At 39.6% G+C, this 23,860-nt stretch overlaps 2 protein-coding genes across 13 annotated transcripts in view; one reads left to right on the plus strand and one right to left on the minus strand.

Moving 5' to 3' along the window:
- The window catches only part of LOC122981168 (hemicentin-1-like), a 738,767-nt gene that overhangs the window by 286,272 nt on the left and 428,635 nt on the right, over positions 1 to 23,860 (minus strand). The gene's annotated exons all lie outside the window — the stretch shown is intronic.
- LOC122981166 (dedicator of cytokinesis protein 3-like) overlaps positions 2,422 to 23,860 on the plus strand; it is a 210,899-nt gene continuing 189,460 nt past the window's right edge. For 3 of the 12 annotated variants that reach the window (XM_044349762.1, XM_044349759.1, XM_044349760.1), the window contains exons 1-2: positions 2,981 to 3,344; positions 5,752 to 5,863. In XM_044349762.1, the coding sequence (XP_044205697.1) occupies positions 5,827 to 5,863 (37 nt within the window). In that variant the 5' untranslated portion in view covers positions 2,981 to 3,344; positions 5,752 to 5,826. Of the gene's footprint in view, positions 2,561 to 2,615; positions 2,736 to 2,769; positions 2,958 to 2,979; positions 3,345 to 3,428; positions 3,517 to 5,751; positions 5,864 to 23,860 lie in introns of those variants that run through there. The other 9 variants (XM_044349765.1, XM_044349766.1, XM_044349767.1 and 6 more) reach the window with 6 other exon arrangements.

The raw sequence follows: 23,860 nt of genomic DNA on the forward strand, positions 1-23,860 counted from the left end.
TCACTCAATAATCTGAAGGTTGAACTTCCAGAATAAACTGTATCTCAAGTCATTTACAAAATATGTCCACAGTGAGTCTAGATTCTCTACTTTTACTGCATCTACATCCATCCTGGAAGAGAGATCCCTCCTCTGCTGCTATTCTGGAGGTTTCTTCCATTTTTTCTTTCCTGTTGAAGTTTTTTTGGTGAGTTTTTCCTTATTTGAACCTACGCTGTACAGACTGATAAAACTGTTGGGGGTAAATTTTGGGCTTTATGAAGAAAATTCATTTGACTGAAGGGGGAGTTTCAGGTAATATTGATATCTTTATTTCTGGTTGACATTGTGGGTGTTTGTGATGTGTTGTTGTGTGTCGCTTTGTATTTTGTATAATGTGTCCTGTGTGTTGTTTTTTTTGCTTTGTTCTGTTTGTTTTTGTGCTGTTATATATGTTAATTGTAAGGGACCGCAGATGAAAATGAGCTTTAAGCTAAATCTGGTTTAACACTGTACATGCTGCCAAATAAACACAACAACAACCTTCTCCTCGCTCACAAACCAGCATTACACTGTTCTCTCAGCTTGCAGTGTAAAAGTACACATATTTATCTGTTGAATGGTTGAAAATCTATAGATGAATGAATCTTTTTTTGTTAATACTGAGAGTTTAGAGGACTATTTCTTTTCTATAATAAATAGCTTTGACTTGTTGTCTGTGTCTGAGTTATTATTCTTTGGACAGGTCGTTCACTCTGTCTGCTACGTCTTCTCTTTTCTGTCATTTGTTCTTCCTGTCTGTTCTTCTCAGTCCGCCTCGACTGGACCAGAATACTAAGTTTATTTCAATGTTTCAAACTCTTTGAATCACAACTTGTCATTCCCAGTATGCCAGCCTCTTGAATGTGACCCTACAAAAAGAACTTAGTGGTAATAATGTGATAAGGACTCGACACAGAGACAGCAGTTTTTAAGGTGATTAAAGGAATCAAATGTGGTTGTTTAACACATCAAATATTAGTTTTGCTCTTCTTATTCCAAAAGACACACACACACACACACACACACACACACACACACACAGGAACACTTATAGGAGGTAAAGTGTGTATGAACTGGTTGTTACTGGTTGTTAGATATTTCATTTAATGTATTCTGCTGGTTGCTGTGTGTCTCCCTCCAGCACGCACAATAAAAACCTGAATCAAAACTTAAAAGTAATGCATCTGTTAGTGATATCATTAATAACACGTGTGACTTTTCTGCTATGACATTTCAATCAGGAACACAAGCTCAGGTGTAATTAATAACTTTGATTAATGATGGCTGCATCACATTAAGGTGTGTCAGTGTCACATCTGCTCACATTTAACATTTAAGTGGAACAAAACCAATTAGTTTATTCCACCTGACAAGTCAAAATAAATAAATAAATAAATCCACGACTTCATAAGTTAAAGTTTTCTGAATCACATGAGTTCAAACATTATGACCTAGTTATTAGAGCTGCAATGATTAATACATTCATTGATTAGCTGTTAACGATCAAATTAATCTGCAACTATTTTGATAATCAATTTATTGTTTTGAGTCTTTTTTTAAGAAAAAGTAAAGGAAATTCTCTGATTTCAGCTTCTTAGATGTGAATATTTTCTGGTTTCTTGAGGCATATTTGATGACAGTGAACTGAACATATTTGAATTTTGGAAGAAACAAGATATTTGAAGACGTCATCTTGGGCTCGATCGACAACTAATCGATTCATAGAGAAAATAATCATCAGATTAATCAATGTTGAAAATAATTGTTAGTAGCAGTCCCACTAGTAAACTTTACTTTTATGACTTTATCTTTATTATCAGTTTTTATTATTAGTAAACATGAAAATATGAGAATCATCAACATAATGAACCATGCAGCTCAGTTTCTCTTGTCAGGAAGCTTTAACCACCTAAATGACTCATAACCTCATATACTTCATGTACTTCATATACTTCATATACTTCATGTACTTCATATACCTCATATACTTCATGTACTTCATATACTTCATATAGCCTACTTCATGTACTTCATGTATTTCATGAACTTCATATACTTCATATACCTCATGTACTTCATATACCTCATATACCTCATATACTTCATGTACTTCATATACTTCATATACTTCATGTATTTCATTTCATTTTGAAGGCTTTTTGGAAAGATATTTGGGATAAAAGCAATTTGTATTAAAGAAAAGTAAATACTTTCGATTTACACAATATGCACATGAACTGTAATTTTCTTATGATAATGATAATATAATAATAATAATAATCTGTTTCTTTCAGATGACATTAACTAATAATGTTTTGGGAATAAATAAGTGAACATTTTACCATGACGGTAGTTTCTTACTGTAGTTTATTCTTGTTTTTGTATGTTGTTGGTCAGATGAAGGTTAAACAGCTTCTAACGGTTATTTCAAACCGCTCAAACCAAAAGAGTTAAGCAGGTAACTGAAGCTGACTAGTCGGCTGTTAGTTGACCAGTTGAGGTTAGTTAACTAGTTCTAAGGATCTGCAGCAAAACTAAGGTATGAACAAATGAAACACTTGTATTTATTTCAGTTTTAACCTTTCTGTCTCTTGGACTTTTCCATTTAGCTACTCTGCCCTTCCAGAAACTTCTTTGGCTCTGACTCATTGGGATTAGCATTAGCTAACTAACGCTAGCTAACGCTAGTTAATGCTAATTAACGGTAATTAACGGTAAATTAAATGTTAGCTAGCTAAAAATTCAAACTGACAAAACTGGGTGGGATAGCTGTTTTTGTTGTTGTTGGTCAGATGAAGGTTAAACGGCTTCTAACGGTCATTTCAAACCGCTCAAACCAAAAGAGTTAAGCAGGTAACTGAAGCTGACTAGTCGGCTGTTAGTTGACCAGTTGAGGTTAGTTAACTAGTTAGTCAAGGAGCTGCAGCAAAACTAAGGTATGAACAAATGAAACACTTGTATTTATTTCAGTTTCAACCTTTCTCTCTCTTGGACTTTTCCATTTAGCTACTCTGCCCTTCCAGAAACATCTTTGGCTCTGACTCATTGGGCGTTAACTAACTAACGCTAGCTAATGCTAATTAATGCTAATTAACGGTAATTAACGGTAATTTAAATGTTAGCTAGCTAAAAATTCAAACTGACAAAACTGGTTGGGATAGCTGTTTTTGTTGTTGGTCAGATGAAGGTTAAACGGCTTCTAACGGTTATTTCAAACCGCTCAAACCAAAAGAGTTAAGCAGGTAACTGAAGCTGACTAGTCGGCTGTTAGTTGACCAGTTGAGGTTAGTTAACTAGTTCTAAGGAGCTGCAGCAAAACTAAGGTATGAACAAATGAAACACTTGTATTTATTTCAGTTTTAACCTTTCTGTCTCTTGGACTTTTCCATTTAGCTACTCTGCCCTTCCAGAAACTTCTTTCTTGCTCTGACTCATTGGGCGTTAGCTAACTAACGCTAGCTAACGCTAATTAATGCTAATTAACGGTAATTAACGGTAAGTTAAATGTTAGCTAGCTAAAAATTCAAACTGACAAAACTGGGTGGGATAGCTGTTTTTGTTGTTGTTGTTTGGTATAATAATTGCTTAAAATAGTGAAAAATTGCCATAATTTAGGCAATAATTAATTTTCATTGTAGTCAAATTTGAGATCTTCAAATAGTTAAACACTAAGCTAGTCCGACCGACCGTTAACTCCGGGTTTTGTTCAGTTAACGGTAACGTTAGTTAGCTAGTTAGCGACATCAAATAGCTGAGACAAAGAACAGCATCACATACTCGTTTGATGAAAAAGTGAAAGGAAAAATTACACAATAAAAAAATAATCCATTATATCGATATGTATTTGTTGGTTGACGAGTAATTAGCGTTAATTGACTAACGGTTATCATTTCAGGGCTGCAACTGGTGATTATTCTCATTATCGACTATTTTACTCGATTATTGTTTTGTGTATAAAATGTCAGAAAATAGTGAAAAATTGTCATTCTAATTTATTAGAGCATCTTCAAATCTTCATCTTCAAATGTATGTTTTGGTCATGATTCAGTTTACTGTCACGTATGAACCGAAAAACTTTAAGATTCTCACTAAGCTGCAGCCAGCAAATGTTTGACATTTTTGCTTAAAACATGACTAAAATGTTGCAGATTATTTTCTGTTATTGATCATTTCTCATCGTTGCAGCTCTAATATCAACTCTAGTTCATACTCTAGTTTACTGCTTCAATAAATAACAATAAAACAATCACTTATTTTTTCATCTTGAAGGTATCATCTTTAATCTTTTATTATGACCAGGCTTCATAAGCTTCTCTGTAGATCACCATGGTTACCTTATGAACCAATTACAGTTGCAGGAGTGTCTGTCCACGTTGATCACACACTTTGAGAAAAAAAAAAGTTTGTTGCTCATGAAGATGCACATGGTGTCACCACAATATTGACATGCATACACACACACACACAGAGAGAGACCAGTCTACTGTAAATCACTCTCACTTACTGTACAACATGACACATATTATGTCACTGCGGTGTCATGTTATGCAGTGATGACACAGTTCCATGAGTCATGTAAGTGTGTGTGTGTGTGTGTGTGTGTGTGTGTGTAGCTGTATTATATGGATTTGTACAGTATGTTTGTGTTTGTGATAATATGTTGAATATTATATATGTGCGCCTTCATGTTTATGAAGGATCAGGACTGTACAGTTTGTGCTCTGTCCTGTAACGTTACGCGCGTCATGTCACCGATGACGACCTTTAACGATCTAGTGGCGCTGCGGACCGACGGGACTACCTCTGCCCACACACACACACATACACACACACACACACACACACAAACACACACACACACACACACACACACACACTCTCTCAGTCCATGTAACCCACTCTATCTGGAGGCTTTCCATTCGCCTGATCCTCTTAAACTGATGTAGGCTTCCCTTCTGCTGCTGCCTGCGCACGACTCTCCCGGTCCGACACCGAACACAGACGGGACTGGACTGTCTCTAATTTATTTATTTCATTTTTTTCCCATACACTCACGACAAGTTTAACAGCTGCAACGGGCGGAGAGAAATAAATACGCACATAATAAATAAGAAGAAATGACCAACATAACGGGAGCTGGAGAGGCTGAGACGTGCAGCGCTGATTGAGAAGAAGGCAAGAGACGAGGCTGCTGGGCTCAACTTAACCGAAAACACGATAATGATCATTTATATCATTTCTCACTATTGGCTCGGAGTGTTTCACTACTGTGATAACATGCTGATAACATCCTCATAGTGTCCTCAGCAGACACTGTCTTTTAATTATCCCATTCAGCCACGTCGTATGGAGACTCGCAGTATTTACGGTTCAGCATTCACTATTATTCTGACCTTTCTAATATGTCATCCCTAAAACTATATGATTTGGTCTGCTAGTGTCGCTGTGACGCCTTTGGTTGAATTCCTGGTGGTTTTGCAGGAGGGTTTTTCCGGCACCAGCAGAGATGGACAAACACATCGCACCATGCGTCACTGCGAAGCTGACGGGATATGAAACATCATATCTTTCGCTCGTCGTTTAAAAAAAAACAACTTCACTCTATTGTATTTCGACATCAGGAGAGTGATATTTTTTCTCCCATCATCCTGAACAGTTGAAGTAAACTTTTCCTCTCCGGTCCTCCTCCTCTTGTCTCTCTCTCCCCTCTCTCTGGTGAAACCTCCGTAGGATTTCCATGAAGCGACGCATCGGGTGATTATACTTTTCTTTGGGGGGATTTTGCTCTTTGTACACCGGGACATCATGTGGACGCCGACGGAGGATGAGAAAATAGGAGTGGGTGAGTAAATCCGTGATGTTTGTGTATTAATCTGTGTCCGGATGTATTTGTTGTGGATGTGAGATGCAAAGGACCAGAGCTGATACTGAACGAAGCTGTCCGGTTGCACACTGTCGGATATTCATGTATCTATCACGGACAACACACAGTATTTAACACAGTTCAGTTTTCATCTGCATAATCCCATCAATAGACTATATTGAATGTTTATTCATTTGTAAAGCTTATTATACAACACATTTGATAATTTAGATTCATTTTGACTCGGTGGTGAATCGTGATGTGAACTCAGTCTATATATAGGAAACCTGTGTAGTACTTCTAACTTCATCTCTACTCAAGAGCGGCCTGTTTAGTGACCTTATGGTACTTCATATTATTTGCTGTAGCAACATTTTTAATTCCTGTGTGTTTGTGTGTGTGTGTGTGTGTGTGTGTGTGTGTGTGTGTGTGTGAGTGTGAGTGTGTGAGAGAGAGAGAGATGGTCTGTGGTACTTGACATCTCTTATGATATCTCAGTATTATAGAGTCTTATCCTTCATATTGCACATATTGTTTTGTAATATCTTGCAGAATGAAGGCTTGTTGAAACAAGAGGCTGTGCAGTAGTAATATATGAATATAGAAACTGTATGATGAGGGCAAAGTGAAATGTATGCACTGCTGGCAAAGAACAATGCACTGTATGTATTATGTGTGTGTTAATGGACAGTGCAGGTAACAGAGCTCACAGCGGGGCAGCAGCCATTTATCAGCCAGTATTATATTGCAGTATAATGAGAGTGAATGTTTTCAGATGAGAGTTGGTGGTTTAAGGGCCATTAGCCAATGATCCACAGTTCAATTATTCTCTCTCACTCTCTCTGCCTCTCTCCTCTCTCTCTCTCTCTCTCTCTCTCTCTCTCTCTCTCTCTCTCTCTGAGTCTCCTGGCTATTCACCCCCCCCCCCCCTTTGTATCTATTACTGCACACAGTCCTCTTAGACTCACAGTCTCCACCACACTCTGTAGCCTATGCCTTTTTTGTAACACTGCTGACTGCTTTCTGGTGACTTTCGTCATCATGTGTGTTTCTGTCCTCTTTCACTTTGCTCTGTACTCCTGCTGACTTGGCACATTTTATGAAATGCCAGTTTGTTGCACCTGCTGCAGGTTTTCCCTAGATTTGCATGTTTTTGTTTTGTGATGTTGTTTCTGAATGGTAGTCAAAGCTCAGTCATCAAGACTACCTCTCGAGTGCACCTGATTAAGTTGGGATACAGCAATCCAACCTTTTTATTCCCAACATTGATTCTGATGCCTCATCTCAGGGTATCAGCAGGTAGCTCCGGGTCTGAAAAATGAAGCCAACGCGGAAGTGACTTAAATCTACATTCTCCCTAATCGCCAGCAGGGGCGACTCCACTGGCTCCAGAAACAAGTCTGATTGTATTGAAGTCTATGGGAAAATGACCCTACTTGTCACTTGATTTATTACCTCAGTGAATAGTTTCCTAATTAATTTATGATCTCAATCACTAGTTTCAAGTCTTTTTCAATACAGCATGATGTTCATTTTGTAGATTATGGTCCCATTTAGAGTAAAATAGATGATGAAGCAGCGTCTGCTTTAGGGTGTTGCTACCTTGTGATTGAAAAGTCGCTACAAAGGTTGGGTGGCACCGTGGTCGTTACAACGTTGATTAGGAAACATAACCTTGGCGTAACCCCAGATTCAAAGAGTATAGCCATAGCTGTCATTATTTCAGTGTGTTTTCAGTTCATGAAAGTTAATTGTAACATTTTGGTTGCCTTGTTCAGCGTTCGGTTGTACTAAAAGACCCTCTAATGAGTCGGATGTTCAGTTTTTCTAGTAAGTGCATTTTGTTTTAATGGTTTTGATTTTGCAGAAATTAGCATTAGCGTTAGCAGTTTTAGTATCACAGTTAAGAATGCACGGGACTAACCAAGCTAGCAGCTAGCGTTAGCATCAGCTCCACCCTCTTGTCCAAATATGATCACTTCTGGCTCCAAATTTCCAAGATGGCGACGATCAAAATGCCAAACTCAAGGCTACAAACCAGTGGGTGACGTCACGGTGGCTATGTCCATTATGTTTTTTTTTACAGTCTATGGCTGATACTAATTCCCAAACTGATACCAGTGCTCTCCTTTTCCCAAATTTAAAATCTGTATTCCATACTGTGGAACACACAGGTCCAGGTCCAGGTCATGTTCAGTGAGCTCTTCACAAAGTCCCATTCAAGTCAGATCAGTCCCTCAGATGGTTATCTGAAGCTGTTTCCACAATCTTTCCTTACAATACTTTCTAGAATGTTTTATTCAGTTTATACCCTGAGAAGAACAGAAAATACTGTCATGATATCGTCCAGTCGTCTCTGTTGTTTCTGCCATGCAACCAGTAAAGATGATAAAATAATTCACATTGTTTTTTGACTGATGAGGCAAAACTCTACACCAGTGTCTGCAGTGGGAGGGAGCAGGGACTCTGCTGACAGGAAGTCAATGTGGGGAATCATGACTCCAGCACTCTGTTAATTGGAAAGAGACATTACTTGAATTTGAATGAGAGGCTGTGTTGTTGTTTTTTTTTTCTCCTTGTTGCTTGATACCTTCAGTAGCAGCCTTTTAACACCAGCTGTGGCTGCATGCTGAGGCTTCTTGATTTACTCTGCTAGCAGCCTTTTAACATCAAAATCAGAATCACATCACAGCTTACAAGGTTTCATAGTGCACGCTGGCAGACATGATGAAAGGAATAGGACACCCTAATCTGACAGCGCAGTATCGTGGGGAAGGCGACTTTATTGCCCTGAGTAGATTATATCACGCAGAACAGTAAATGTTCACATGATGCATTTCACTGCCTTTCCTGATTGGTCACACTGTAAAAGATAAATCTGCAATAAAACATGAAAAACAAAAAACATAAAAACTTAAGAGTTAGCGGCCGTATAACAGCATCCTCTTAAAGAAAACATCTGCAATTATAGAGACGCACTTATTTATCTTCAAGTGAAAGCAGTAAGTTCCAGTTCCTGTCTGTTCTCCAGGGATTATCAAATGGCATTCTGGGAAATGTAGTAGCAGAGACTGCAGGTTGGAAGTGGGCACACTGAAAAAGCACAACATTTCATTATGAAACAACTGATGTTTTGCTTTAAACATGACACATTTGTGACATTTGACACTGTAAAAGGATGTCAGGTGGGTTTCCCTTGTGTCTGTGTAAGCAGCGCTGTCACTCGCTGAGACTCTATCATGTTATTGTCAACCATCCGTTCCACTGTGTGACATTTGAAAATCGTTCCTGTTTGAATAAAATGCTGCCTGTACTTTGTCTTCACAATGGCAGTAAATTATCCCTGGCATATCAGAGTCAAGTGAAGACAAAGCAGGTTCACACAAAAGATGAAAGAAAACAGGAAATCCTCAATCTTCTATAATAAGAAGAATGAGAGTTCAGTGTCCAGAAATCCTCAAAAAAAAAAACCCCATCCTTTGAAACTGGAGAGTCAGGCATCTCTTCAGTGTTTTCATGTAAGTGTGTTTTGTGTCTTTTGTTAACCAAACCATTTGTGTTTTGGGTGGATAAGGCTTTGCATACCAAGGCAGGGAGAGTGGTAACTCATAGAGGCGTTCCAATGGAGTTGGGATGACTAGTGCCTGGTTGTAGAAAACAGCTATTCAGTTGGATGAATGCAGCTTTGTGGCACCCATAGAGGTTCCTGAATGCAGCTTCACCTCCCCCAGGGCTGCACAGCACAGCACTCAGTTCTCACACTCACAAGATAACACAGAACACACACAGACAGACAGACAGACAGGCACAGAGACAAGACAGATGGACAAATGAAACAGACATCCCAGACACACTTATGAAATGCACCTGCTAAAGGCTTTTTCTACAAGCCACAATAATTTCATTTTAATATGCTACTCTACCAATTTTCAAGTTGAAATCGTGTAGAATTGGATTGTGGGTTAATTTAAAACTCGCTTACACATGTAGGAGCAAGTTTATAAATCAAAGTCGACATTCAAAATCACAAGTGGACTGAAAATGCCTCCAAATTTCTGCAATTTTTTGAGATACGCAAACAGACTCATGGGACTGTGGCGGAGATAAAAAACACACACTACATAGTTTCCCACAAATTCTGATGCTTGTTGAAATATGAAAGCGTCTGTAAGAGATGACAGACGATTAAAACCGTCCTTTGATAACCATTAAACGACATGTTTTCAGGATTAGTAACCCAGCAGAGCTCAGTGAGCCATGATTCCTGGTCAGCAGCAGGGGAGATGCATTCAGATTGACAAAACTGACACACACTGATATGTATGACGCACATGCCACAACACATTTCTCACAGCCACACCGGGCGTCCACCAGAGTACACCGCTATAAATCTAGGTCACAGTGGAAGTGACAGATGCGTACAGGTTGTCCTTCGTATGTCTGCACCTTTTGTTTTCTTTGTTGTTGTTTTTTTTTTCCCCTTCTGGCCTATTTGTTCTGAACTAGCTTTTCATTTCGCTGCTCATCTGTCACTGTTGTGTCCTCACATTTAAAGAGATCCAGCAGGAGAAACTGTCTTTTGATCAAAGCTCCTCTTAGAGCGATCTGTCTGACGTCTTTAAACACACTGTAATGACATTTTTCCTATGTGTCATTTGTTTCTCATATCTTTGGGGTCAGGCTTTCGTCGATCTGTCAAATGTTATATCTCAGGTGAATCTCAAACACTTCTGCTCCTTTTCTTTGAGGGATGATACATTTGTTCCACTATTTAAATAATGACATAAGGGAAGTGATGAAACAGGAGGACAAAATCTACAGAAGCAATCATTCCTAAAGCCCTAAAGACAAAATCTACGTGTAATAAACGTTAACTGTAATGAATTTACGTGATAAAGATTTAGATGAGACTGTCAGTTACATCCACACTATAATTTAATCATTGACTGTGTTCATTCCAGCATAAAAGCCATTAAATTACTGTAAGAAAAGGTTATGCAGTTCCATAAAACCATATTTAGAGTCTTAAAAAATACATGACTTACATGTGACATAAAGAGGGTTTTATGCCCCTTTTTTTCTCAAAGACAGCAGAGTGTTTGTGTATAAGCCTACTGGTTCTCCCGCCTAAAGCTTTACATATTCGAAGCGATGTCTCTGAGGAATTATATTCCCTCCCGTTTCTTTAATGACTCTCCCACTGGCAAACGTTTAAAGGCTCCAAGTATTCTCAAGTCCTACATGCTGATATATCCACATCGCCTTTGGAAACTGACAGCAAATCAAGTTGATTGCTTTTGCTCCCGCCTCATCACTCCTTCGCTCCATCTTCCCCTCCCCTTTTCCTCAGGGAGCCAGCTTGGCCTTTTAATCACATCTCAAAGCAACAAGTTAACAAGCCATACATCACACAGACTCTCTTTGCTAATATAGTCCATTTTTTTAGAGGTTTGTATGTTGTGTTATACAGTAATTTTCTCATCTCCTTTGGTGATGTGGGAAATAGGCGGTCCTTACTCTCTCTCTCTCTCTCTCTCTCTTCCTGCTGCCCCCTTTGGAAAGCTTCAGCAGGTCTCACAGATACTGTTCAGACATGATTGTTACGGCTCTGTGTTGTAATGTAGTCATTAAAATGAAATTACAGCCGTTAGAATATATGAACCAGCTCTATGTCTCTCTGTTCTGCTGCACACTTTCTATTCAACTTGATCGATCCGTCCATTTTCTAAACCACTGATCCTCTTCCTACCCAGCATGCACTGGTCAAGAGGTGGTTTACACTCTGGACGGGTCACCAGCAAAATCTGTTTTAAAACTCAAGAAATGTAACTTCACATTTAGTTGGAATATATTTCAAATATATTTCGGAAATATCAATACCTGAGCATTCTTTACATATAGATGTATATAGTAGTAGTACAGTATCTACTATGGCTGGTAGTCTAATATGACTAGTCTGAACTCAAACTAGCCATGTTAAAACTCAGGTAGGCTAACTAGTCAATCAAGCTAACAGATAATTACATCAGATCTCCTACATCCTGTCTCTTCTGTTTTTCTAAAGTTATATTGTAAGGAAAGCAGTGGTTCTTTGTCTTTATTACAGTTAATCTTAATGAATATGATTATTTTTGCCAGGAACGTTTTCTATAAATAAAACTATAATCCGCATTCAACTGCCAGCTGGTTGAAGCATCCTTGGACAGGAAACTGAACTCGTACCTGCCCCGTCACTGTCAGCTGTACTCAGTCTGAGCTTTGAAACTGTAAAACAATCACAGCGAGACATTTAACAACTTATCATTCCTGTGAGTGTTTACTGACCCAGATTTATAGCTTTAATCATACAGCTTCTGTAAAATAAAATCTATTCTCAGAGGATAAAAAAAACATCTAATTGGGAAGAGATCGCGCATGTTTTTTCCCCAGACACTGGAACCTAACCAGGTCAGTCCTCTGCACTGGAAACTGCTGACAGATATAATATGGTACAATAGAAAATAATGTTAATGCAATATGTAAAGCCAACCCATGATGAAAGGATTCAGGTCACTGTGTGACTGGTGCAGTTACAGCTACATGTGTTTGACATCATGGTGATGACAAAATAATGACAATAAACACATTGATCATATCCTGATCATATCCATCATATTCTTACTCACTAATCATATCAGATGTTAAGAAGCAGAAGAAGTAGACTGAAGAAATAAAGAGGGAGACAGAACAGATATGTAGTGAAACAGAGAGGGATGCTGAGCTGGTAATGTGATGTTGTGTTTCCAGCTGAGGATGAAGTCATCACCACAGTCCCCAACAAACGCACACCCAGCGCTCACACTCAGTACAGCAGCGGGCCTCAGTGAAATGTTTTATTCATGTGTGTGTACAAGTAAGACGCAAACAACCTCAGAAAACAACAATTCTTAGACAACAAGAGACACTACATTTGAATAAACATTGCTAGCTCGGTTTGCATTTATCTGGATCCAGCCTTGTGCACTAGTTTCACACTAATTATTAGTTTTGACTCTGCCTATTTAGCGGGTAATGCTTTTGTAAGAGGCACATCACTGAGTCATTAATTCCTGTTTCATAATTCTGCATATAAGCAGTTTATTAATTGGTCTTTATGGGAGTAAACTGGGTTATTTATGGGAAATTTCCCACGAAGAAATTATCTTATTTGTGAGGAATAAAAGACCCAAGTAGAATTTAAGAAAGCCTTTGAGATCATCCCGGCAGCATTTACAGGGTATAATCAGGCTCTAACGTGAATGCTCAGGTTAACCAAGCCTGACTGAGCTGCTTCATGTATTATTCTCTGTGTAGGCAAGTTTCACCATGAGAAGGAGCTGCATTCACAGCACATGTATGCAATCAAGCCCAGACCACACGCAAACAAAACAGACTTTAATATGAATTATTTATCCAGGAAAATTTGCATTAAAGGCCATAAATTATGGTTCAACGTGAAAATAAAGTAGTAGCACGAGTGAAAGAATAAATTACATTCTCCATAACCAAAACAAGAGAGTATCAGAGGACAGATTTCTTCTTTTAAGGGACAAAAATGCAATATCTGGATTAGATTTACTGCTGTGGGGAAAGGCAGATCATCTGTGTAGGTGACTGTGCTGGTCTAACCTTGGTGAACACTGATGGGTGCTGTCCTTGGGTCTAAATTTTGCCAGGCTCAGTGTATGTGGGTGACAGTGGGTGGGTGATACATCCTGTTAACATAAATAATAACAAGTATTGCTGTCAAGTGAGGGGGGGGGGGGGGGGGGGTATTGTAAAAGGACTCACCATTGTATTTTTCAATTATTCCTTCAAGTTGTAAGTATTTGTAAGCACGCAACGTGAGGAGGATTTGAAGATTAAACTGTACGATGAAGCTGTAGAGCTGCTGGCTGCTGTCCGTGGTGCTGAAACACACCCAGCCAAGCAAAGATTTAGATGAAGAGGAGAGGATTCCTTCTTCGCTCCTCGCCTCCACTCTTTATTTTCTCTCTCCTCCGGTGGTGAAGCTGACAGTAAGTCACGATGGAGAAACTGTGGGGTTTTTCAAACGTAGGCGGGAAGAAGTTTCTTCACAAACAGCAACTCTACGCTGCGGTGTATGTGCGTCACGTGTTTCTTGCTGCTCATTCAGCGACGGTGCACCACCAAGAGAAAATCGTGCATCAGATCTATAACTGGGATCAAAGCTGAAATGAACCCCTTCTGCAGGAAAGTACGCTGCATGTCGAACAGCAGGCAAGGACGGAAGGAACCCAAAAGGAAAGAGAGGGCAGAGGGATTATATGCAGAGCAGCAGGACCTCAGCAGCTTAATGCTGCCTGCATGATGCATGACAGTGTCCTTTAATTACTTCCCTCCATGATAAGCAGTACATTATTTACACATATCACTTAAAAACCATAGCTTCTTATAGATGTAAATAGTCCCTTTTGATCTATGTGTCTAATTGTACTGACATGATTGTGTACATGTGTTTGTGCTGTGTGTATGCAGGCTTTTTGTATGTGTGTGTTTCATGTAACTCATGGATTATTTGTTTTTTCTGCATTTTTTCAATCTATTTGCATGTATATAATCCTGCTTTATGTGTGAGGCTTCAAATAACTGACACCCAGCGCTAGTATGTGTTGACTGGGCCCAGACACTGTATGCTGTGTCTAAAGCTTTGATATCAGGAGCCCCCCCCCCGTGGACTCTTGGAGGGTCTTTCTTCTTACTATCCTCTCAGATTCTCTTTACACTCGAGACTTTAATCTCTACCCCCTGAATGTCTCTGTCACCGTCAGCCTTCTTTCTCTGTATCTCAGTCTGCTGCTACCATCTGTAACTCCTCCTGTCTTTATCCGCCTTTATCTGAAAATTCATAATCTCATGATAAATCTGTCTCTCTGTACACTCGGCCACCACTTTTTACCGCCTGTGTCTGCAAAATAGAAATGTCCTCTTAGATCTTCTTCCAATGGTCTCCGTTTAAATGAGCGGGGAAACACCAGCTCTGTCATTATGTTGTTCACCAAGATGCACACACATGTCGAGAATAATGAAAATATTCTCCACAAAAAGAATAATAAAATATTATAAACAATACTTAATGTCAAGAGCATTTTCGCAGCAGTGTTGGAAATTGTCACTTCTAAGGTGGTAGTATGACGTTCACCCACCTTATCAGCAACAACATAGTTAATTTGTTTATATCATATTCATTTTAAAATTAAGACAAAAAAGTCTTTTGCTGTTTGTATCCTGACTGGCTGTAACTGGGACAGGTTAAGACATATTTTGTGACAGACGTTTTTTTTCCATCCTTAAAATACTGCAACTGGCTTTTAAAGTTAGTGGATAACGATCTCTGTCTCCGCACGTCGCTTCTTCCTCTAGTTTGCTTCTCTCTCACCCCCCATGGTTTTGGTTTTTGGGGGAAGTGAGTTTCGGTTGTGTCTAAGCAAAGACCTGTCATCTAGTTTATATGCACAAAGACGGTGGCTTATCCTTTGAACCGGGAGAGTAAGTTTTTTTTAAAAAAAAGTTTGAAAGAGAATGAAAATCATAAAGTTTTAATTTGTGGTTCATGTGTCAGAGAAGGTAAAACTTTCTGTGTTTCTTCCAGCGTGTGGAGTTCTGGTTTAGATGTGGGCTGCAGCTCCTAGCTGGCAGTCAGCCAGTGGGCGTATGCGTGTGAGTGTTTGTGTGTCTCGAGGGTCTTAAACACAGCAGCATTGTAGAGGAGAGTTCCGTCGTTGTTATGGTTACGCTCGGTTTCCGAGGACACCCTGGCAAGACTGGTTCTGCTATCGCCATAACAACGGTCCAACTTCTCAGCTTCCATCCAGAGGAGAGAGGAGGATCGCAAACAACTCTGATCACTGCCTCACACTGACAACACAAACATCGTGGCTGTAACCTGCTAAAGTGATGATAGACATGTTAAATGGGACAAATTACTCCACCAGTAAACTGTAATATAAAGTTAGCCAACTACATCAGTTCATCTTTTATTAAATACATTTGTCACTTATTATTGATTTTCCCAGACTCAGCTAGCATTGAGAAAACACTTAAAGATAGAATCAATGGATATTAACTCTGTGTATAATTGTTTTCACATAATTAATCCATTAATATAGTGTCTGTAGTGGAAAAGCTCAGGTGGCCAACGGTAAATATTGTTATTATGCACTTTGTCAACTTTATTTCTCTGAGAAAAGTTGACTAAGAATCATCCATCGAGTTCAGCAAACCCTTGTCACTCAGTTGATTTAGCGCTGTAACACTGTTGGTGTCATAATGGCCGCAGAATCCAGATATCTTCTTTTTTATTCCGTACATTCTTGTTTCTTGTCAAAACCTGGTGCCTACATTACCCACAATGCAACTCAACCACTGACCGTTCTGTCGGAGATTAGGTTGTTATGCTAGTAGCGGCTAATGTATCCTGAAGCAGAGATGAGGAGCTACAGACGCCTGGTAACCTCACTTCTCTCTACAATAACTCTACACCCTGCAGACTTTTTACACTTTTCAAACTTTTCTTACACTGGTCAACAGCTCTGATTCAACTTTAAGTGAACAGTGTTGTAAATTAAAACTTAGATTTTGACTGTACTTCCTTTATTTTTTAGATTGTGATATAGTTCACAGAGAACAAAGCAGAAGAAGGGCTAAGTGTTTAACTCACTGTAACGTGCTTGTGTATGACTGTGACACAGACAATAAATCTTCCTCCTCCTCCTCCTCCTCCTCCCTCTGTCTCTCCTGACATTCACTTTCTCTCTCTTGCTCTCTTTAACCCCCCCCCCCCCCCCCACTCGTTCTCTCCTGTGATCAGAATAGAAAGGAGTCATCAGCTGTTCCAGACATTCTCTGAGCACCATAGTTTCCTGAAATGCAACGCCAGCCTGTCTGTCTCTATATTTATTGATTAGCGCTTAAAAAAAGCTCTGCTAGTTCAATAGTTCTGCAGGCCTGCAGCTGATCCAAACTATGTTCAAAAGTTACACTTTTCACAGTGTTAACAAATTCCTTCTCTCAAGTTTATTGATCATAGCTGAAGACAGGACTGCATTCAGAGTAGTTTACCAGACCTGAGATTAACATACACAAGATCAGAAAAATGTTTCTCACATGATGTAGTACCAGCAATATACATTTAAATTATAAGTCTCTATTACAAATTTAAATTGAATCATATTCTTCCAAGACATAATATGGGAACAGATTATTTAAAAGTGGAAACCAGTTGGAGAACCAGTTTGTCATGATGACTTTAAGGGTGATGATGATATTTCTATAGAAGCTACGGGTGGTTCTCCATTTGTTTTTGTGATCGAAAAACTATTTTTTACAGACATTCTCCTTGAATTTTCTTAAACAGTTGGTCCATGTTGGTCCATGAAAGAAGGAAGATAAAAAGACAACAACTCAAACAGAAGAGGTGTCTTTAAAATGGCTAAACATCACCACCTCCAGCTCAGAGGGAAAGAAAACAATCATTCCAAATGTCAAGACAAACGTTACTTTAATAGTTTTCTATTTAATTCATAAAATATCCCTTTTGGAGCGACGGCCCATGACCCTCTGCCTACTGTACGTTACATTTTGCTTCACTGCCCACCATGTATTCCCAGGCTCTCTCTGCAGTGACTCATGCTCAACGGTGTCCAGCTTAAAGCCAGGGCTACGTTTTAATGAGCCTGGACCCCATGGTGAGAAGAAAAACAACATTGGGGCAGCAGGGTGAATAAAGTTTACACACCCCTTCATTTATTCTGTGTTTGTATTTATCCCTGTGTTGCAGAAGGAAGATTGTCTGTTTGTTTTTGTCTTTTTTTTTTGGACTGTGTGTGTTTCGCCCTGAGCCTCGCTGCCTCTCTCTCTCTCTCTCTCTCTGCATTGGGAGAGGAGACAAATGGTGGGTGACACTGCAGGCTGGGGGGCTACATGCCATGGCCCAATTATCTGTCTGTTTTCTCTCATTTCTTAACCTCTTTTTCACCCTCTCTCTCTCTCTCTCTCTCTCTCATTTCTTCCAAATTTATCTCTCTAAATTCTTTCCTCCTATCTGTATTTCCTCTCTCTCTCATTCTCCGTTAACCTCTCTTTCTCTCTCACATCTCTCATCTAAATCTGTATTTTTTTCCCCCCTGTACTAAACCCCCCCCCCCCCCATGCATCTATCTCTCACTTAGTCTAATGAATATTTCACATAGAAATGCTATTTATAGACGTGACATCGTTCCTCCGCTCCATCCATCAAGCCGAGCTTTTTCTCATCCGCACGTTTCGTTCAGTCGTTATCAGACGGAGGTTGAGTTTCACGTCACTTTCAATTATCCTCAATCGGTGGAATGAAGTTGTTTTTTCTTCCCGTCACTCATGCAAGCTTCGCTCTAATTTGTTTCATCGTAGATCAACTTTTATTAACGTTTTTGTCACAAAGGAGATACGATCGCTGATGTGATTTGATGGAAGTGATTTAAACACAGAGCTTTTCATGTGTTATTCTACTATAAAGCTGCTTATTCCCAAGGAGTGCTGGCTTATTTTCCTTCACTATGCATTATAAACAGTTTCTATATGTGTGTCGGTCAGATATGGCAGTAAAGACACCTGCCCACTCATTTATCCTACTGCCAAATATTTCAGCTTTTAAATTGCTCACTTTCCATATAAACCAGCAAGAAATCATGCAAATTAGATCTAATTCTACCAGCTGGGAGAGAGGGTTTCTTTGGCTTTACTGATGTAAAGTACACAGTCTGTCTCTGAGTCCTGACCCAGAACTTCAGAAAAAGTGTAATTAATAGTGTAAATGGTGTAATAAAAAGACACATATGGGAGCAGACCAAGAATTGCCATATATATATATATGTATATATATATATACATACACACACACACACACACACACACACACACACACACATATATATATATATATATATATATATATATATGTATATATATGAAGGTGTGCCAATGTAACTGAGTTTTTTCCCGCTTTAATACTGTAGCTCAGCCTGTCACCAGTCATATATTATTAGACAGTTTATGCCTTGTCTTTGCTTAACTGACGTCTCATTGATTTATATTTGTTTGAATGAGATTTATGAATGAGACTCTTTGTATGAGGAGCTTTCCCTCTCTGTGACAGCATGAGGACGAGCTATAAGCAGTCAGTCTGTGTGACGCTGTAAACCTCCCAGGCTCTAAACTCTTTACATGCCCCCCCCCCCCCCCCCCCTCTTTAACGCCCCCCTCTCTTTAACCCATTAAAGCTCTTTCACCCCACTGCCTGCTCACTCAGTCACACAAACTGGATGGCAGTATCGAATGCATGCTTGACCATGCTCCACTGTGTGTGTGTGTGTGTGTGTGTGTGTGTGTGTGTGTGTGTGTGTGTGTGCGTGTGTGTGTGCGTGCGTGTGTGTGTTAATGCTGAACAAACAGACAAACAGACTGACAAAATTGGACCTTGGAGACATCGCTGATGAAATCAAAAGAAACAGCCTCATATTTCAGTGTTTTCATGGAAACTAAAGATAAATATTGGCTTTGAGTTCGGGGGTAAAATGTGCAGCAGCACTGCAGAGGTTTTTAAGCTTTAACACACACTTTTTAAATTGGATTATTATAATAATAGAGCCCATTTTAAGAGTGCTGGGACCTGCCCTACAGGGTCTAAAAACATCCTGTTATTCACTGAAATGCATCCATGATATGATATATACCTACTGATGGTCCAGCTCACACATACTAGACATAATATATTATTGATGGCTTTCATCAGCCGTTACTTCATAAATACGAGTGATTACATCTTCAACATGTGACTGTTTTTCCGATAAAGTCATCCTGGCTAATAATGTAGAATGAGTGGGAATTATAAAGCCAGCAGGTGGGAGTCTTCTCATTTTAGGAGGGAAGTACTTGATGGTGTTGCCACTTAATTTCATCAGACGGCCCCCTCCTCAAATCTCACTGTCTGCTTTTTATTGTTGTGTCAGATTAAAACACTGTGTTTGCTGGATTTATTAAGGTTTCTTATAATATTTTTGTTGTCTGTGTGTCTTTTTTTGTTTTTTTCTATGTAACTGTGATATGTATATTTGCTGTATAGTGTTATCGTAGGAATTTGTCCATGTATACGTGTATTTATATACTGTACTATATTCTGTACATGCATGTCTGAATATGCATGTGTGGAAGGGTGTGTATGCTTTTGTATGCATTTGTTTGTGTTTGTGTGTGTGTGTGTCCTGATGGCTTCCATGCAGGCAGCATCCCATTGAATTACTATAATGGGCTGGTAATGGGCCTCACTGAGTGGCTGAGGGTGTGGAAAGCCAGAGGTCAATGTGATGCTCTGGAGTCTGAAGGTTTGACAGTCTGTGGGTCAGACGGGTTTACAGAAGCATCAAGGCTGACAGTAAAAAGCTTGATCTGAAATAGCTGTTGCACTGAGTGGACCGGGACTCTGGGAAACAGGATATGTCGGTTTAAACAGACCGCTGAATGTCTGAAGGAGACATCGTTTGGTGTCAGCAGGTGCGGTGGAGAGAAAGAACAGCCTGCACTGCCACAGTTAAATCTGTACTATGACTCACTGAACACTGATTTAGATAAATGTCTAAATGTTTTCTTTGAATGCTTCTGCTTCTTTTTCGGTGCACGTTTCATCTAAACAATACAGCTTATGTTTTAGACCTGGTGCATGTGAAGATATATTTTGCTCTCTAGCACAAAATAACAAGAAAAGATGGAGAAAAGATTCCCCAGATTAAATTACTCACTTAAAACCAAAGATGATGGAATTAATTGTCTTACATTGTTTGTATCTTTTGACCTCCTGCTTTGATCTGATCTCTATAATAATTTTAAAATTAGTTCCCACATGGATGACAGCACTATTGTTCCAAAGGCTGAGAGGGATTATTTGAAAAGTCACAGATGTTTCTCACACTGACATATATGACTCTATCATGACCTGTGGGCTAATTGACTGGGATTATGTCACGCTCAAACTGGGCATGAGGTCATTTCCACATCAGTAAAACCTGCAACAAGAGCTAAATGTGTCATGTGAGATATTATAATAATGTAGTGAATCAGTGCTGCTGTCCAGTAAAAGTGATCGACAGCATCATCATTCTCTATATCCACCAAAGTTGAGGAGTATTTCAGTGCCAAGCGGCAACAGTTGGAGTTATGGCAGCGCCGCGCATGTGAAGGAGAGTGTGAACGAGCGCGTAGGAGAGCAGCCTGCAAGACGGGGTCAGAATTAACATCAATTAACATAAATTATACACCTCCCATTTCAATGTTTTATCGCCGTGTTCTTCCTTCTTCACGTCACGCGTTACTTCACCCTCACTCACTCCATCTTAATACCTCTCTCTCTCTCTCTCTCTCTCTCTCTGTCCTCTGATCCTTGCTGTTATTTTCTCTCACTGTCATCTTTTCTCTCTCTCTCTCTCTCTCTCTTTCTCTCTCTCACCCTGTCACTCTTCCCTTCACACCCACCTCCCATCATCCCTCCCTCCCTGCTTCCAATCTAATTCCAGTTGATGGACTAATGGACATTTCTATTGACCTGATTAGGCTCTGCTGTCTGGCAGCAACGGTGTGTGTGTGTGTGTGTGTGTGTGTGTGTGTGTGTGTGTGTGTGTGTGTGAGAGAGAGAGAGTGAGCATGTTTTTGTGTGTTACGTGTGTGTTTATGCATCTTATCACTGACAGATGACCACACGCATCATGTCTTTCCCACCGTGTGATCTGTCCCGTCCTCAACATTTTAAAACCTTCTGGCAAGGTAACGTCATATTTTGTTAATAAGACACTGTCATATATTGCCTGTCACAGGATTTACAGATATTAGTGGGCTGCTACTAGATCCTGAAGGAGTGGACGCTTGTGTTTTTCACTTCAACTCAACTGAAGTTGCAGATGGCGTCAGTGTTTCTCCAGGTTGGCACTTCTCTGTTCAGGAGCAGCTGAGACTGACACTAAAACGAGAATAACTGGTCCACCTACAGTGAGCCTGGTCAGGTTAGGCTAACCCACTGTCGCTAACTTCGGAGCTAACCTCCTTCACTTCTAAAGCAGTTGGGGAAACAACAGATGATTAACTGACTCACTGCAGCCTGTACTGTACATTTACTGCCAGATTGACAAATCACTGCTAACCTTTTCCTCTGCTCCGCTCACATTCACCCTTGCTCAACCACACACTCACTACACACATTACTCACACACTACTCTTATAACAAGACCTTTGATGGGGGGATTTGATGCACTAGACTCCAAACTATTCCATAATAACATGGGGTGTTATTCTGCTCACACAGTGTGCGAGAGAAATTCATTAGTAGCCCACTGATGTTAATGATTGTGTGAAATTTTAGCAGCGGCGCTCATAATTCGGAAGTGGTGCACCGACGCTGCAGAATGAATATAGGAACATTGGGACGGAGGGAAGCAAAATATCTAAAATAACTAAAACTGAACTGTTAGTTTAGGTTGATACTGTGTGGGATATAACTATTGAATAAAATTATCTTTTTTTTGGTCTGTGTGGCTATGATGTAAACATTGAAAGGGGAAAATTAAGCTTTCATTGTGTGACCAAATATTTAAAGTTCCCACATATGTAGTGATGTTGTCTGACTTTCTCTTCAGTCTGATACTGAGTTCCCAGCAGTACCAGAGCTGCTGACCTCCAGCTGACCTCCAGCCTCCCTTTGGGTTTCAGCAAATAATAGTTTTTCACCTCAGGCATTACAACAGTATCACATAATTAAACAATAAATGAATTACTCAAATTAATTAAAAAAAAATACATTTAGTCTTTGAGTAAATGAAAGCACCAGAACATAGTCTGAAATGTCTTGTGGATGCTGAACTCAGGATGTGAGCAGCTGCAGTGATGACAGACAGGTTGCTTTATTAGTGTTTCACAAACTAAGATCTTAAACTAAGATCAAAAAGAACATCTTTTTATAGTTCAAAGTTCATTCGGCAGCTGTCCGCAGCCTACATATGTGGTTGCATTAGCTTTAGATCATACTCCTGATGCCATCCGGCACCATCACATCGTATTTTCCACTTTGTAGTCTGCAGTGCAGCGTGAGTGCATTTGTGGTCTTATATGTGATATAGTACAACTGACAACTGTCAAAACAGCAGGTCGTGCAGAGTTCACAGCATCTGAGCAGCGAGCTGCTAGAAGTCCATTTGGCATCATCACTGGTACTATAAATAAAACTAAAGTGCTGCAGGTGGTTGTGATCAAGAAGAAGTAACAGATATGTGACCACGTCTGAAATTTCTTGCATGTTGCATTTAAGATCTAACTTTGAAACTAAAATTATGTTTGATGCACAGGAGGCAGAAAGACAAAAACAACTCACAGAAGAACAAACCTGAAATATTATTGTCCAGTTGTTATGCTAATGTGTTAGCAAACAGTTGCATGCTTACACATACAGCAGACACAGAACATGACAACAGAACATATATATTCTATCCTATATTTCTTTTTATCTTGAGTTTGGGGTCATGCAACCCCCTGAATATCTTTGTCTTTTGTTTCTAGCCAACCATTCACACACTTCAATACTATAAATTCATGTTGTCTGAGCCTGTTTGCTCTATATGGGGGGTTGATGAAAGCAGTGAGACTGAACCTTACAGTCTTTGCAGCAGGAAACCAAAGCGATGAATTTAAAGAGGCTAAAAGAAAGTAAAAGCGCCTTAAAGCTGCAGAGTTTGGTGTTAACTGGTGCTACCAGTGACCTCTTTAACATTACACCAAGTCATTTGGTTCAATGATAAAACTGATCAGTTCATGCTGAGTTAAATGGAAAAACACATCACTATATTACAAGTCAGCCTGTCAAGTGTCTCTCAAGCTGCAGTCCCCTGTGTGAGAGTGCCTGGAGGCTGGATGTGAAGTGCT

Source organism: Thunnus albacares, chromosome 4 (genome assembly GCF_914725855.1).
Source record: "Thunnus albacares chromosome 4, fThuAlb1.1, whole genome shotgun sequence".
Taxonomy (NCBI): domain Eukaryota; kingdom Metazoa; phylum Chordata; class Actinopteri; order Scombriformes; family Scombridae; genus Thunnus; species Thunnus albacares.